This window comes from Vulpes lagopus, chromosome 6, assembly GCF_018345385.1.
Source record: "Vulpes lagopus strain Blue_001 chromosome 6, ASM1834538v1, whole genome shotgun sequence".
NCBI classification, from domain to species: domain Eukaryota; kingdom Metazoa; phylum Chordata; class Mammalia; order Carnivora; family Canidae; genus Vulpes; species Vulpes lagopus.
In genome coordinates this window covers 63151150-63168232 of record NC_054829.1, presented here as the reverse complement: position 1 = coordinate 63168232, position 17083 = coordinate 63151150, and the positions used below count along the sequence as shown (strand labels likewise).

General features: G+C 38.8%; 1 protein-coding gene across 8 annotated transcripts in view; it reads right to left on the bottom strand.

Moving 5' to 3' along the window:
• The window catches only part of HEATR5A (HEAT repeat containing 5A), a 111126-nt gene extending 94335 nt beyond the window's left edge, over nucleotides 1–16791 (bottom strand). For 6 of the 8 annotated variants that reach the window (XM_041758566.1, XM_041758570.1, XM_041758572.1 and 3 more), the window contains exons 1-3: nucleotides 16649–16791; nucleotides 2554–2753; nucleotides 532–743 (exon numbers count right to left, since the gene is read on the bottom strand). In XM_041758566.1, the coding sequence (XP_041614500.1) occupies nucleotides 532–743; nucleotides 2554–2679 (338 nt within the window). In that variant the 5' untranslated portion in view covers nucleotides 2680–2753; nucleotides 16649–16791. Of the gene's footprint in view, nucleotides 1–531; nucleotides 744–2553; nucleotides 2754–15910; nucleotides 16238–16316; nucleotides 16340–16648 lie in introns of those variants that run through there. The other 2 variants (XM_041758569.1, XM_041758567.1) reach the window with 2 other exon arrangements.
• Between the last annotated feature and the right edge of the window lie 292 nt (nucleotides 16792–17083).

The following is a 17083-nucleotide window of genomic DNA, read 5'->3' as shown; positions in this document are numbered from 1 at the left end:
ATCAACAAAAATTTCTGTAAAATTACTATTGTGGAACCATACATTTATGGAAAACTACTCTCTCTAAAATAACAGATGAAATAATGAACAGAATCCTATGGAGAAAGTAAATAAGCTACTCTTTTTTAGGAGCTCAGAAGAGTATTTTTCTATATGGTATTTATTATTAATTTTTACTACCAGGAAGTTAAAAGAAATTTATTATTAATTTTTACTACCAGGAAGTTAAAAGAACACCCAAAATGTGAAGCATTCAAAATATCTTTTTGTTAAACACTCAACTAAGATTCTTTTTGTATGTATCTTTAAAATATGTTTTAATAGAAGACATATATTTGTTTCAGGTGTACAACATAGTGATTTGACAATTATAAACATTAAAAACTGCTCACTACAGTTAGTGTAGTTATCATTTGTCACTATACAATATGATTACAATATTACTGGCGATATTTCCTATGCTGTACTTTTCATCCCCTTGACTTACTTGCTTTTATAACTAGAAGTCTGTATCTCTTTAGTTCAACTTACAGTTTCGTGGGAAGATAACTTGGAGAATCATCCTTGCTACGAATAAGATCATTACATTTATCGATTGTCTCGTAAACAGAGAATGTGTCCCCGATACTATAAAGAACGCCTAGATTCTTAGCAAGGAGTTTGCGGGTAGGAGGCCCTGGGGAGCTGTTCAACAAAGACAGGAGCTGTTCAACAAGAGCCTTCTGTTTCTCCTTTACATCACTCTAGAAAGGAAGTAACAAAAATACAATTCAAAGTCCACATAATTACATGTAATCTTCTAATATAATGTTTCTTTAATAGTTTTTTAAGAATTAAAAACTCCAGAAAAATGCATTCATTTTGACTAAAAATTACAAATAAGTTGGTGGTATAGTCATTACAACGACACAAGGTAGTTTTTTGCCCTGTGGATAGCTTCAAAAAATAATCTCTGGGCCACAATATACCAGTCTCTGTGAAGAAACACAAGGCTTCTATTTCTTCTGTATCTTTCTTCTGTTGAAAGGTAGAGCAAATTTGTATTTTAACTGGAGGTTCTTTGTTATATATCTGTATAAATAAGCAGTAACTGGGGTGCCTGGGTGGCTCAGTGGTTGAGCATCTGCCTTCGGCTCAAGGCGTAATCCCAGGGTCCCGGGATCGAACTCTGCATTGGGCTCCCTGCAGCAAGCCTGTTTCTCCCTCTGCCTGTGTATCTGCCTCTCTCTTTGTGTCTCTCATGAATAAATAAAATAAAATAAAATCTAAAAAAAAAAAACCAGCAATCTATAATCCATCATGAGTCAACCTTATGATGAATGATTCTGTTACTCAGATCTTTTTCTGAGTTTAGTGCAATTTTCTTTTTGCAAGCTTATACACCTAAATGCCAGCAATGTTACTCTATTTTGTTTATTTTCTGAAAAAAGGAATATACAATATCATTACAATAGTAACAGTATTCAGGTGCTCACTAAGGCATAAGCTTCCACAATGAAGTACTTGTTAGTATATGGGTTTTTGTCTTGTTAAATTCCAAATGTCCATGAGTAGTGTCTTTGCACCACTTTTGCATGACATATGGTATTGTTATTATGGAGGAAATTATCTTCACTTTTAGTAGGAGACATACATGGAAGTATCTAGGTGCAATATCACTTCATATGGCTCAATAAATCAGTCAATCAAATATGGTAAAATGTTAACTGCTAAACGTAGGTAAAAAGTATGAGTGATTTGTTTTCTTTTTTTGGAAACTATTTCATAAGCATAAGAGTGAATATGTTTACTAAAAGACTTTTTAAATTCTAATTCTCCCTAAAGGGACGCCTGGGCGGCTTAGCGGTTTAGCACCTGCCTTCAGCCCAGGCCCCGGATAAAGTCCCTGCATTGGGCTTCCTGTATGGAGCCTGCTTCTCTCTCTACCTATGTCTCTGCCTTTCTTTTCTGTGTCTCTCATGAATAAATAAGTAAAATCTTAAAAAAAAAAAAAATTCTCCCTGAAAAGCTCAGAACTTTTTAAAAGCAAAACTTCCATTACAATATTTAGCAACATAGGGCTTCAATGCATATGAAAGTGAAGAAGATAATGAAAATGAAATCTAATAGAATGTGGTTTATAGTTTATATTTTTATACATTTTTAAAGTAATATAAAAAATATTGGCTGATTTCTTCCTGCTTTAAAAAAATGTTTTTAATCCTTTATTTATTTATCTGAGAGAGAGAGAGACAGGGAGAGAGAGCACAAATGAGGAGATAGAGAAACAGGATCCCCACTGTACAGGGACACTCAACATGGGGCTTGATTCCAGGACCCTGGGATCATAATAACCTGAGCCAAAGGTAGACACGTAACCGACTGAGCAACCCAGGCACCCCCTTTTTCCTACTTTTTGAAAGCACAAACTTCTTGTAATATTTCATTATAAACTCTTAATAAGGCCTAGCATTTGAAAGCTAATTTGGTTTATTCTGAACAGAACGAGATAAGCAAACCAAAGGACCTAAACATTATCTGGCACTTAAAAAAAGTTTTTGCAATTTTACCCACCTTGCTCGTTGCTAGCAAGAGCTTCTCCAAATATCTCAACCAATCGAAAATAAACTCTGCCTTCTGAACTTCACCTAGTTGATTGTATGCTTCTTCATTCAGCAGTAAGCTATGAGCTAATTCCATTCCTTGCAGAAAATTCTCCTAGCTGGTCACAATTCTTCTCGTTAAACTTCAGTCAATATACCTAAGAAAAAAGTCTGTAATAGAGAAAAAGAACAAATTTTACAAGGAAGGCAAATGTAAAACCAGAAATCTTCCACAGAAAGCACAAAGCATAATTAAATTGGAGATTTTAAAAAATAACAGCTCTAGGGTGAAACTGGGAAATCCAATACTAAACTCTTAACAGTGACACAAAATCCACTTTTGAATTCCTTTTTTTAAAGATTGTATTTATTTATTCATGACAGACATAGGCAGAGGGAGAAGCAGGCTCCATGCAGGAAGCCCGATGTGGGACTTGATCCCGAGACTCCAGGATCACGCCCTGAGCCACACAGGCATCCCGTTGAACTCCTTTTTTTAGAGAGCAGACAGACAAAGCAGAAAAACATTAGACATTCATATGTAATAACTTGCTAAACAGAAGGGACATTCCATTAAAATTTTGAAAATCTTTAGGTTAGGTTATTCAAGCATTAGGCTTTCCATTTTCTTTGTAGGATATATATCATGTTACTAAAAATGAGTCATGGGTACATATCAACAAATGACCAAATATCCAGACCTCCTACTAAAATTCTATAAAACCTGACCTCTCCCTGGGTACATATCCCAGTCATTTACCTGAAGACTGAAATGGAAGGAATTATTCCCATTAGCATCTGATCCCCCAGCCTAATAAAGACACTGCCTGTAGCTTGAGGCTAGGAGTTTTAGGAAAAAGTTTCATCTCAACCAGAATAGTCTTATCTCTGTAAGCCTTGTGAAAGACAAGTCCTGTTTTTGAAGGTACTTATATGGATATTGTCTAGGGGTAGTAGCAATAAAGATTCTAACTGCTATGACTCAGCTCCAAAGCAGCTTTTACTTCTGCTTTTGCAAATAATAAAAAAAAAGAGATTTTGTTTTGTTTTTTTAAATTCATGAGTATATCCCGAGCATACACTTTCCAGAACATAAATAACATGCAACCGTATACACACACACATTTATAAGATGACATTGTGATTATGGATTTTATTTAGGAGAAGCATACTCAAGTTTATAGTAGCAAAGCAACAAATGTACAACTCATTTTTGAATCATTAAGTGAATAAATCAGCTATAAAATATGGCAAAATATTAACAGCTGTATGTAGACAGTGGGAGTATGAATGGTCATTTTACTATTCTTGGCTTTTTCTGTATTTTTCCAACAATAAAAAGTTGGAAAAATTATTTAATAAACTCAGAAACACACAAGCAGGGATGCCTGGCTGGCTCAGTGGTAGAGTATGAGGCTCTTGATCTTGGGGTACTGAGTCTGAGCCCACACATTGGGTTTAGAGTGTATGTTAAAAAAATTTTTTTAATTAGAAGGGAAGAGCTTAAGAAAAAAACACACACACTGGCTTAAGAAATAAATCATCACTATTACCTATAAGAGAGACAACTATCATCAAGAACCTTAAACAGGGAAGACACTATATATAATAGATGGGTACTCCTATTCACTAATGTATCAAAAATAAATTTGATAAATTATAAAACTCCCAACTAAACAGAAACAGGTAATTAGAACTGTATGAAAATATAGAGATTGCTACAGGTAATTAAACTAAAAGATTTTAAATATATAGCTCATATTCCCCTAAATAAATCTCAATCTTTTATAGAGAAGCCAGTAAGTAACGATGTATTAGAAAATCAGATGGAAGACCTAGGGAAGGCTTTTCTTTCATTCATTCATTTTTTTTTCTCCCAGAGTTTGCTGGTATAAAATTACCCACAGTGTCAGATCATAATTAATATAAATCTGAAAACAGTCTCCTATTTTTTTTTTAAGATTTTATTTATTTATTCATGAGAGACACAAAGGGGGTGGGGCAGAGACACAGGCAGGGGGAGAAGCAGGCTCCATGCAGGGAGCCCAATGTGGGACTCGATCCTGGGTCTCCAGGATTGTGCCCTGGGCCGAAGGCAGATGCCCAACTGCTGAGCCACCCAGGCATCCCAACAGTCTCCTTCTAGATGTAATCACAAACTGGTACCCTGTTAGCCAAAGTTAGCCTGCAACATATTGAAGGGAAGGTGACTTACCAACATGTAAACATAAGATTTTACATGAAAATCTGGGTCCATATCCCCATACAGCAACAAATGACTAAATCTAAGGGAGGACTCTCCAGCAGGCCACAGCTGCCAACTGGCCTGCCTCATTCATTTACATTATCTGACATTTCTTCAGGTATTTAACTTTTCAACTCCTTCTCTTTATCTTGCTTGTGTCCCTCTTGCTTGGCCCAATATTCTGGTATGATGCTGCCCCAGAAGTCAAAAGGCAGCTTTTACCCATCCACACCCACCAAATCTGTATGCTGCTTTAGCCATCTGGATTGTTCCCTTTCAGTGAGTCTCGCCAATCTGCTTAATACTATTATGACCTGGTACTGATAGTCCTCAAAAAAAAAAAAAAAAAAAAAGAGAGAGACACATTTGGTTATTTTCAAAAATGCCAATTTTAAAGAACAAGCATATAAACAACAGATAACAAATTAGCATACAACAATTAAGGACAAAGTTAAATAAATGCTAGAGAAACAATTTCTGGAAGAAATCTTCTAGCTATACAAAAGGTGAAAAACAAGTTTGCACTCAATATCTATGATTCTGTGAGAAAAAAAAAATTACCTCAGTATCACAGAGAAAATTTAACTACCACGTCAAATTAAAATTTTAAGAGGGGCATCTGGGTGGCTCAGTGCTTGAGTGTCTGCCTTCAACTCAGGTCGTGATCTCGAGGTCCTGGGATCGAGTCCCGCATTGGGCTCCCCACAGATAGCCTGCTTCTCCCTCAGCCTGTCTCTGCCTCTCTCCATGGGTCTCTTATGAATAAATAAATAAACAAACAAATAAATAAAATCTTTATTTTTAAAATCCTATCTTAAGAATCAAATTACCCTTTTTAGAGGTCATTAGGACTGCTGAAGAGACTTTTTTTCCCTTAAGCAGCAGCAATATTGTGGTGTAAAATGATCTATCAAGAAGCAAAATAGCTAACACAATGCAATAATAAATAATTCAGTAAAAAGATTGAGATCATAATCAAAGCCAAGTTCTCTCTAATGTCCTCAATATTCCTCATATAAATTACTACAAAAAGTAGACAACTCATAATAGTAATCCCACATTTAAATACCCATTCTAAAATGCACCTGTGATCTCCATGTATGCACTATCAATGGGATCAGCAAATGCTTTTTGCAAAAAAACAGATGTTTCTGTTCTTACCAGAAGTTTCACTGTAGGAAGATGAATACAAATGCAGTCAAACTATCATATGTTTTAATATAACCACACCCTTCAACTCCATGTATCTGGAGACTGCTTATTTTTCTAATTTTCTCTTATTTTCCATTTTTATGTTTCTTTTGAGATCGCAAAGTGTTTAGTTCATCAAAAGTAAACATATATTAAATATATTTTTCAAACTACAGTTATGCTACTTGAAAAAAATGTTTGTAAAACTGCTGTTCCCACTGTAATACCAGCCATTATTTTTGACAGAAGCTAACATTTATTGGCCACTTACTATATGTGCTTTACATTTTCTCAACTAATTCACAAAAATTTTTAAGAGGTATTTTTAGATAACAAAGAAACTGAGGCACAGAGAAGCCAAGTAGTAGTCCTAAGGTCACTTTGAACCTGGATGTAGACATAAGCAATCAGACTCCAGATACATGTGCTTTAACCACCAGATACTCTACTGCCACTCTTTCATCCAATCAAACCGCTCAAACACCTTGAAATCAGCCATTTTTTAAAAAGCTCAGAACTTCGGATCCCTGGGTAGCTCAGTGGTTTAGCACCTGCCTTCGGCCCAGGGCATGATCTTGGAGACCTGGGATCGAGTCCCACATCAGGCTCCCTGCATGGAGCGTGCTTCTCCCTCTGCCTGTGTCTCTGCCTCTCTCTCTGTCCCCACCTCTCTCTCTGTATCTCTCATGAATAAATAAAAATCTTAAAAAAAAAAAAAAAAAAAAGCTCAGAACTTGCAGAGAATTTGTGAATACGGAACAATAGATCATTGTAATGTTTCCTAAAATATGAATACGAGATTCCTTATTTTAATAAGTATGAGAATCTAGTAATAAACAAAGCTACCCAAAAGATTTCTCAGGGTATTCATAGTGTGTATTATGAATCTCTATGAATGCAATGTAGTCTGAAGTATTAACCAAAACACTGCACAACAGTAATTTCCAGACTTAAGTTGTCCCATAAAAAACATTAACAGGTACCTGTTACAGCCACTCTTCCTATATTTTAAAAAGGTGCACAAGAATATTACTTTATAGTCAAATATTACATATGCTAACATAGAGCCAATAGTTGAGCTAAGCTTACAAATGTCCTTCAATGCTTCTTAGACCATACATTTCTCTTCCATTATAGTAACTGTCTGTAGTTTGTGTGTGATAGATACTCCTAGTGACTCAGTTATAATTTTAATCCCTGAAGTCTTTTACATTGAGAAAAGTAGGCACTGTGTACTAGACCTAAGGTTCTAAGGTACTGTCTACTATGGCTCTCAGAGTGGGATATCCCCAGCAGTGAGTGTACCAACAGAATAAATATGCTGGAGGATCAAATTTTACTTAACCATTTCCCCTCTGATATTAACTTAATATTTTATATGAAAATAAATGTGCATTTAATATGCAGTAGAAGGCAAAATTAATAAAGTGTTTTAAGATAAAACATAAACCTTCAGAGGAATTCTAAGCATGACAAACCTTTCTAAACATCTTTTAAAAAAATCACTCCCCCACCAAAAGTCACCCCCCTCTTCTGGTAAGAATACTAGTTTAATGGAAATGTTTAAGAACATCTAAGCTACTAGTAAGTTGAACAATTGAACTGCCATTTTTATAGGTCAAAAAATAGCTGACTGTCAGCAAATTCACATGGTTCAATTTACTTTATTTGTATTTACTGATTTGACAGAGAATGAGAGAGAGGGCCCAAGCAGGCAGAGCAGCAGGCAGAGAGGGGAAGAAACAGGCTCTTCACGAAGCAGAGCTCGATGTGAAGCAGACGCTTAACCCACTGAGCCACTCAGGCACCCCTCACATGGTTCAACTTAAATATCATGTTCAGTCTTCAAAGATTTAGCATAATGTAAGAAAGGCTAATGGCTTTGTCTAAAGGCTAAAGGCTAATGTTTACATTCTGTATAGTGTTCTTAGGCCTTCCATCTGACAATGAGTTCACATCAAATCTATGTCGGCAAAGAAGTGTAAGCACCTTCAAGAATTTCATTTTTTTCACCTTCAACAATTTTATTTATTTAAAAGATTTTGGGGTAAGGGCGAGAGGGAGAGGAAGGAGAGATAGAGAATCTTAAGCAGGCTCCTCACCCAGTATGGATCCAAAGGAGTCTGATCTCACAATCCTGAGATCATGACCTGAGTCGAAATCATTAGTCATACACTTAAATGACGAAACCACCCAGGCACCCTTAAAGATTTTGTTTTTAAATAATTTCTACACTAAATGTGGGGCTTGAAATCACAATCTCAAGATCAAAAGTTGCATGCTCTACCAAATGAGTCAGCCAGGCACCCCTCAGCTACAGCAATTTTAAAAATAACACAAAACAAAACAGCCTACAGATTATGTCAGTCCTGATTGTGTAAACATGATTTTTTCTATCTAGAGTTTAAAGATCTATTTTAGTAGAGATAAGAACATATTTAAAATTATTGTTAAAATTTACAGGGAAAAAGAATCTTCCTAATCTTTTTTTTTTTTTAAAGACTTTATTTATTCATGAGAGACACACAGAGAGAGCCAGAGAGACAGGCAGAGGGAGAAGCAGACTCCATGCAGAGAGCCTCATGTGGGACTCAATCCCAAGACTCCAGGATCATGCCCTGGGCCGAAGGGAGGCACTCAACTGCTGAGCCACCCAGGGATCCCGAATCTTCCTAGTCTTTTTGGTCATTTAGTTTCTTAAAATGATTCATTATACCACTGTTAAGAGGGAAAAGAGGAAAAATCCCAAATGAGAACAACAAACACAAAATTAAGATTGGTCTGCTGCTTTGTTAGTTTTTTGTTTCCGGAGCATGAAAAGACCAATATACAAAATGAACAAGCCATTTTAAGTAAATGGAACTAATTCCCAAATGTATTAAGTGCCTGAAGTTTTGAAATATATCATATGTAAATTTCAATTACTTTCTTCAACTCTCACTTCTCTAAAAGCCATCACTACAGCTTCAACTTAGCCTCCAGTCTTTAGTTTTCTCAGTTTTGTTCAATAAACATAAAGCAAACAACAAAAAACCCTCTCAAGAATCTCCCACACTTCAAGGAACATGCATAAATCTTAAAATCCAAACCTTCCCAACAAAACAATAATTAGAATTAATCTAGAAAGAAGCCGGATCATTCTCTCTTGACCTAAATTAAGATTCTCTTTGACATGTGATTCAGGCTTTGCAAAATTATAGGTTACAAAATACAAACTCACAAATTACAGTGAGCTTTAGGTCATGCTTAAGATGTTGCCTAAGGGAGGCTGCCCCTGGTAAAGAAGAAGTCTTTGTTTTGTTTTTTTAACTGTACTTTAAATATATCTAGGCATAGGCCTAAAGTTAGTTTGCTGACACATTTATAATATTAGAGTTCTTTAATACCATTTTATTTTCTTGATTTCTAAATCTTGTATTTATTGCATCTTTGAATCTGAAATATCTTGCTTCTTTCTTTCTAAATAAACTTACTATATTAAAATTCAGGTAGGGGTGCCCGGGTGGCACAGTTGGGTAAGCATTTGACTCTTGGTTTTGGCTCAGATTATCATCTCAGGGTCTTGAGATGGAGCCCCAGTCAGTCAGCAAGGAGTCAGCTTAAGACTCTCTCTTCTCTGCCCCTCCCGTCTGTGTACACACACACTCTCTTTAAAATAAATAAATCTGAAGAAAATAATAAAATTCAGCTAAAAAAAATGACTTCCTTCAGGAAAGCTTTCATGATTATTCTTATACTGTTTCCTCTTGGTATAGCACTTTTTTTCATTATACTTATGGTTTTTTGTTTTTTTTGTTGTTGTTGTTGTTTGGTTTTGTTTTTTTTTTTTACACTTATGGTCCTTAAAATATGTTTGGCTTCTCCACTTTATCACCTAGATCATGAGATTCTTCAAATATTTTTCCAAATCATGATTTAAAAATCTTAACCATAATTATTACAGTAGTAACATTATAGATTATGTTTTCTCTTTCTCTAATTTTTAGTGATTTTAAAACTTTTAAAATGAAATCCTTAAAGACCAATAAACAAACTAAACTTTTGTTAGATTCCTAACTTTTAAAATTCACACCACCATTTGTCAGAATCACCTTTCCTCAGAGGAAAAAGGAAAAACAGTATTTTTACACCAAAACATAAGGAATAAAATGTGCAAAACAAATGGCATGGGAGGGTGGAGATAATTACTTTATATTTGGGCTTCTCTATCTAGTTACTCCTACATCTTTCAGTAAATCACAAAATCAGCTTCATCTCCTAACTCTTCCAAGGAAAAGGGGCCCAAAGAATTAAAAGGGGAGTGTTAGGAAAATAGCAAGGGGAACAACACAGAGGAGACAGGTAAATTGTTAAAATTAAAGGATACTGGGCAGCCCCGGTGGCTCAGCGGTTTCAGCCCAGGTCCTGATCCCGGAGACCCAAAATCGAGTGCCACATCAGGCTCCTTGCATGGAGCCTGCTTCTCCCTCTGCCTGTATCTCTGTCCCCCACCCCCACCCCCGTCATGAATAAAATGAATAAAATCTTTTAAAAAATTAAAGGATACTAAGCATGTCACAATAGCAAACCTGTAACAATGCATGTTAGTGGGTCATAAGTCTAGCTGCTTTATTTACTTATTTATTTATTTTTAAAATATTTTATTTATTCATAAGAGAGAGAGAGAGAGAGGTAGAGACACAGGCAGAGGAAGAAGCAGACTCCCCATTGAGCAGGGAGCCCAACGTGGGGCATGAACTCATCATGACTCTGAGATCAAGACCTAAACCAACCCAGATACCGAGATGTGAGTCCACATCAAAAGTTGGACGTTTGGCAGCCCGGGTGGCTCAGCAGTTTAGCACCGCCTTCCGCCCAGGGCTTGATCCTGGAGACTTAGGATCTTTACCACGCCCCCCCCCATGAATAAATAAAATCTTAAAAAAAAAAAAAAAAGCCAGGCGTTTAACCCATTGAGCCACCCTGCAGCACCCCACTACCTTCCCCCCCACCCCGCCCCATCAGCTGGGAATGTTGTGTGACTAATGTTTTATATAGGACACAATCTTTGAAATACTAATCATTAAATACTATAAATCAAAAAATTTAGGTATTCCATTTTGTTCATACTGTAAGATTTTTATTTTTATTTATTTATTTTAATTCATAGAGACACAGAGAGAGAGAGAGAGAGAGAGAGAGAGAGAGGCAGAGACACACACAGGCAGAGGGAGAAGCAGGCACCATACAGAGAGCCTGATGTGGGACTCAATCCAGGGTCTCCAGGATCACGCCCTAGGCTGCAGGCGGCGCTAAACTGCTGAGCCATGGGGGCTGCCCTATGATAAGATTTTTTATTAGAAGACTATACAAGTTAATATCACACCTACTTAAAAGTGGCCATTTCTGATTAATATTTTGGATCAAATTATCTAACATTAAATATTTTAAATATAAACAGAATCTTCTCTTAGCTACTCCTAGAATATGAATAAAGATGCTTTTAATTAAACTAGTATATCAGTTCACATAAAAATCTGTATTATTCATACTTGTTTATTTATTTTTTAAAAGATTTTATTTATTTATTCATGAGAGACACAGAGAGAGAGAAGAAAAGGGAGAAGCAGAGGGAGAGGCAGGCTCCATGCAAGGAGCCCAATGTGGGACTCGATCCCAGGACTCCAGGATCATGCCCTGGGCCGAAGGCAGGGACTAAACCTCTGAGCCACCCAGGGATCCCCCAAAAATCTGTATTATTCATATTTATAATTAAGTTTCACATTATACTCCTAAATTAAAACAGCTTATTACACCATAAATTTAACTTTTAGGGGGAATTCTGACTACAAATTCTCATAAAATCAATTTAATTCGTAATTGTTGTCATATCACAAAAAATCTAATTTGTAACATGCCCAGGCACAGCACTACAATTTTTTTTTTTTTAAGATTTCATTTATTTATTCACGAGACACACACACACACACACACAGGCGGAAACACAGGCAGAGGGAAAAGCAGGCTCCTCACAGAGAGCCCCCCTATGTGGGACTCAATCCTGGACCCTGGGATCATGCCCTGAGCCAGAGGCTTAACCACTTAGCCACCCAGGCGTCCCTACAATCTTATTTTAATATATAATGAAAATACATCTAGTCCAGCGAGATTTTGCAAGACTGCTTCCTGCAAACTTGGTAGGGATGGGGAAAATGCTGCTTATCAGTACACACTATAAGCCAATAGGAATGGCAGATGCACACAGCTCCGTAAGAACCAATGGAGAACACATCCTTTGACATACAGAAGTTAGGGTGAAAGATGAAAGAAACAGGAGTTAAAGGGAAATTTATAAACTGGCATAAGAAACACCACAAGTGGGGATGCTATTTACTTTACCTTCCTCTTCTGTTTTTCTGAAGTACTGCAGATTCCCATTAGGAATGAGAACAATGACAGAAACTGAATTAGGTGAAGGAGATTGCCAATGAGGGCTCCACTAAAGTTCTGTGGGCTCTTGCAATTCTCCTCCCAGATTACAAAAAAAGCCCCTGAAGGGTAAAAGGAAGTGTTGTGAGGAAACTCAGCAGTATGAACCAACTCTAAGGCAGTGATGGGAAAAGGAACTAACATTTTTTGACAAATTACTTAGTAGAAACGTTTAATCCTTATAACACTGAAACTTAAATATTATTATTCTCATTTTACAGGTGATGGTAACAAGAAATATGTCCAAGGTCGAAATGTTATTTAAGCAGAATAAGATAATGGCTTCATCTGTCTGGTTTCAATGTCCATGTTCCCTCAACTACTTCATATAGTCTCTTCATAAAGTCTAATCGTTATTATTGACAGGTACTGCCATACCCACTAAAGCACCTAATCATTATAACTCTGTTGTTCTTTCTTTCTTTTCTTTTCCTTTTTTCTTTTTCTTTTTTTATCACTTCACTCTCCTCCAAGTCTTCCGTACTCTGAGGTTTTCTGTTAAAGTGTGAGCTCTTCTAGAGACATCAACTTTCATCTAGACAGTAAATCAATAAGTATCAGCAGTGTTAGTTTAGTCTTTGGATATTCTTGACAATTTTTATCACTGTTTGTTCCACAAAACAACTCTTCCAACTCCCCTTGGAAGGCAGGGCACTGAGAGTGCCAGAAGGTACATTTTAAGATAGAAAGTTTTCTTTCTCTTATCTCCCACCTCACTCATCTCAAAGTTAACTATCTAAACAATCTTACTACTTGGTACCAAGTTGAAATTCCATTAAGAAGAAAACAAAGAACGTTTTCTTAAAAAAAAAAAAAAAAAGATATACAGAAATTGTTTCAAAGATCATGAACTTTACTGACCTAAGTCTCTCAGTCTCTCAGAGCCTATTCATTCAGCATTTAGACATGACTAATAATCCAATTATCCAGATTCTAGAGGGTAGAATAGAGTCCCATATTAAAAGTAAAAGAGCAATGTCATTGAGATCAGGAAGAAGTCACAGCAGGATGCTAACAGTGATGGAAGCAATCAAAATACTAATTAATAAAGTAGAGACATTTTAAAAAGCAGGGCAGCATGAGACTGCTAAGTACAAGAGCAAAGTGCACAAGATGCCATTATTCCTCCAGGACAGCAGAGGCCAAGAATTCTTGCCCAATTTTCCAATAACTGTATCTTTTTATTTGCTGTACATGCAATCTGTCACCTAGGACTTCTTAGTTTAGCCATTAGACCCCACTTGCCTTAGAATCTCCCCTCTTTTTCCCCTTCAAACTGTTTGTGACCCTTTTTTAAAAATTTAAATTAATTTTTTTAGTTTTAAAATTTAAATTCAGGGATCCCTGGGTGGTTCGGCAGTTTGGCGCCTGCGTTTGGCCCAGGGCATGATCCTGGGGTCAGGGGATCGGGTCCCACGTCGGGCTCCCTGCCTGGGGCCTGCTCCTCCCTCTGCCTGTGTCTCTGCTTCCCTCTCTCTCTTTCTGTCTCTCATGAGTAAATAAATAAAATCTTTAAAAATAAAAATAAATAAATAAATAAATTTAAATTAAATTATGTTTGTGACTCTTAATCAGGTTCAGCATTCACAGAAGCAGTCTTAATCCACACCATCCTCTGACATCTTGGCTATTCCTCATGGCTCCCACTTCTAATTTACAACATATCCGGTGGAATACCCGGCCTAGAATTTAGCTACATTTTTACCTTCTTGGAGGTCTACCGGAGGGCTTTTATTGACAGACACTGCTTCTTATTCCTTGCCAGATGCCCAGCTAGGCTCCTAACTTTGTAAGTATAGTTTCCCTGGAACAACTCCATTATTACTCTGCCTTCTGGCTGCCACCCTTATGGCCCTGCCCAAGTAATACACTGAACATACCATCTAGTACCTCTAACCTGCAGGACAGTCTGAGGCAGCATTCCATCAACCAAATTCATTGATATTTCTGCAGCAAAAGATAAAACACACTGGCATAAGGTGGGATTAAATAATGACTATAAATAGCTTCATGTCAGTTCATGTTATACTTTGCTGCCAAATGAGTTAAAAAAAAAAAAAAAAACCTTCCAGAGTCTTCTGGACATTAGAATTAAGATGAAAGGACTTTATACATATATGTTTTTCTTTCTTTTCTTTTCAGATCTCCTCCCAAAATATTGAAGAAAAATTTTTTTCCTGGTGTTTCAATAGGTAATTTCAACTTTCTGATAATTTTACTTACATAAAAAATGTACTAAATAAATGAGGTATATTTTGGGTCCATACACAAAAATATGTATATATTCATCATATAGATACTATACAAACACAAAAGCATATGAATAGATGCTGTTATATACTTACTGACAGAGAAGCTTTATCCAGGTAATAAGTACAACTAAGTTACTGAAAAAGTATACATATAAAACATTGTATTTAGTGAAATTAGAACCATACCATGGTTTTAAGATAAGCAATTCAGGATACATACTCCAAAAAAGTTATTTCTCTCTCTCTCTCTCTTTTTAATGCAGAGGTCATTAAACTAGTTACCCAAGATTTAGAACAAAAAGAATTTTAGAATAGTAAGGGGCCTAAACAAATCCAGTCTTAGGCCGCCTGCCTTTGGCTCAGGGTGTGATCCCTCATGGGTCCCGCATAGGGCTCCCTCGGGGACCCTGCTTCTCCCTCTGCCTGTGTCTCTGCCTCTCTCTGTGTCTCTCATGAATAAATAAATAAAATCTTTAAAAAAGAAATCCAGTTTAATCTTCATTCTACTCATAAGATAATTAAGAAAGGGTCATAAAAGTCATACATGGCCTCATTCCCCTTCCTGAAGACAGATGCACTGCTTAAAAACAAAGTACTTAAATTCAGGTCTCCTGACTTGTCAGGTCAGAAGTCTTTTTTCCTATATTACTGCTATCTATATAAAATAACTGCATTTTAAGACAAATCCAACCTCCAGTACTTTTTCCAACTGTCACTATTCTTGTTATATAAACCTTGCCGGCTTACCCATTTTATTAAAGAAAAAAAAAAGTAAGGCTATTAAAATATAAGTCTCAGCTTCATCAGTGATCTAAAATGACCTTATCAAAGACACACTTTCTAAAACATGTGGGAAGTGAAACAAGGTAAGTCTTCTCTCCCCATCCAACTGAATGCTCAGCTCTTAGGAGACTTCTGCTTTCCTCACACTTCAGCCTCACTAGATTATCTCCAAAACTTGTCAACAGTACTTGTGGGCACATTCTCCCCGGCTGCCTTCAACGTTTCCTCTAGGCTGTGAGTTCCTTCAGGGTGCGAAGCCTACACACAAAAGGTGCTGAGCACCTGAATAAGTGAGCGCACAGAAGAGTAACGTACAACCATGATCTTTAAGGAAGGAGCTCATCATTTGGCTTCTATTATCTGACTTGACAGTTACGAAAACCTCTTACCTCGCCAGAGGTATACATTACTGTGATTAGTCAGTACCAGAAAGCACTTTTATAAAGTTTCCGAACACTTCACAGTCCCTCGAAATGACGTTCGGCTGGCCGAGAGCGGATACGAGGAAATGTCTCCTCACACCGCGCAAATGCCACTCCAGCAAGGGCTTTCTCTCCCTGAGAGGACCGGAACAGTCCGGCGGAAGGCGATATCCGCTCCGTCCCCAGAGCGCTTCTGCGAGCCCGCCGTGAGGGTGAGGTGCGGCGCTCCGAGAGCCTCGCGCGGAGCCCGGGCTGGGGCCCCGCTCCTGACCGACCCGGGCGCCACGGGCGCCACTTGGGCGGGCCCGACCTCCCGACCTTCCCCGCACGCAGGGAGAGCCGGCTGCCGCCGCCGGGCAGAGTCCACGCCTACCTGTTGGGCTCGGGTACAACCAGACTCTCCCCGAGCCCGGCGAGGAGGACCTGCCGCGCCGGCCATCCGGCCGTCCCCGCGCCGCAACTGAGCCCCTCCGCGGCGGGTTCCGGCCCCTTCGGCCACGACACCTGATCCCTCCACCCGTTCGTTCCCGCACCCAGGGTCCCAGCTGCCTCACCCACTTCGCAGCCGCGATCACCCTGGGGACCCCCAAGCCGCCCATCTCACAGCGCAGGCCCCGGCGTGAGGTCCCTCCTAGTGGGCAGGCAGCCCGGCCACCGCCCCCTCGCGCCGCAGCGTCTGCACCCCCCGGGTCCCCGGCTGCTCACCTCCTGGGGTCCCCCACGGCTCAGCGTCGCTCCCAGTCCTGCCACGTTACAGCCTCCACAGCGCAGCGGGGCAGCGCCGAGGCTCGCCGGCGGCGGCGACTGCGAGGCAGCGCGACGGGAGGGGCGCGCGCGGGGCGGAGCCGGGCAGCTCGGAGCCGAGAGCGCGGCGGGAGCCAGCGATTGGAAGCCCGCCCTGCGCCGCGCGGCCGATCCTAGGCCCCCGCAGCCGGCCGCCGAGCCATCGAGCACCCACTCTGGCAGGCGTGACTGCTCCACCGCCGAAAGAGCGATGGGGGACGGAGCTGGGGACGGAGCTGCCCAAGTTGATCGAGGCCAGGGCAGTGGCTTTGCAGTCGGGAGATCTTGGCCACAACTATTTTTGTCTGTTGTGTCATCGCCAGCCAGAATCCCTAGGGGCGGCAGTGAGGCGTCTGA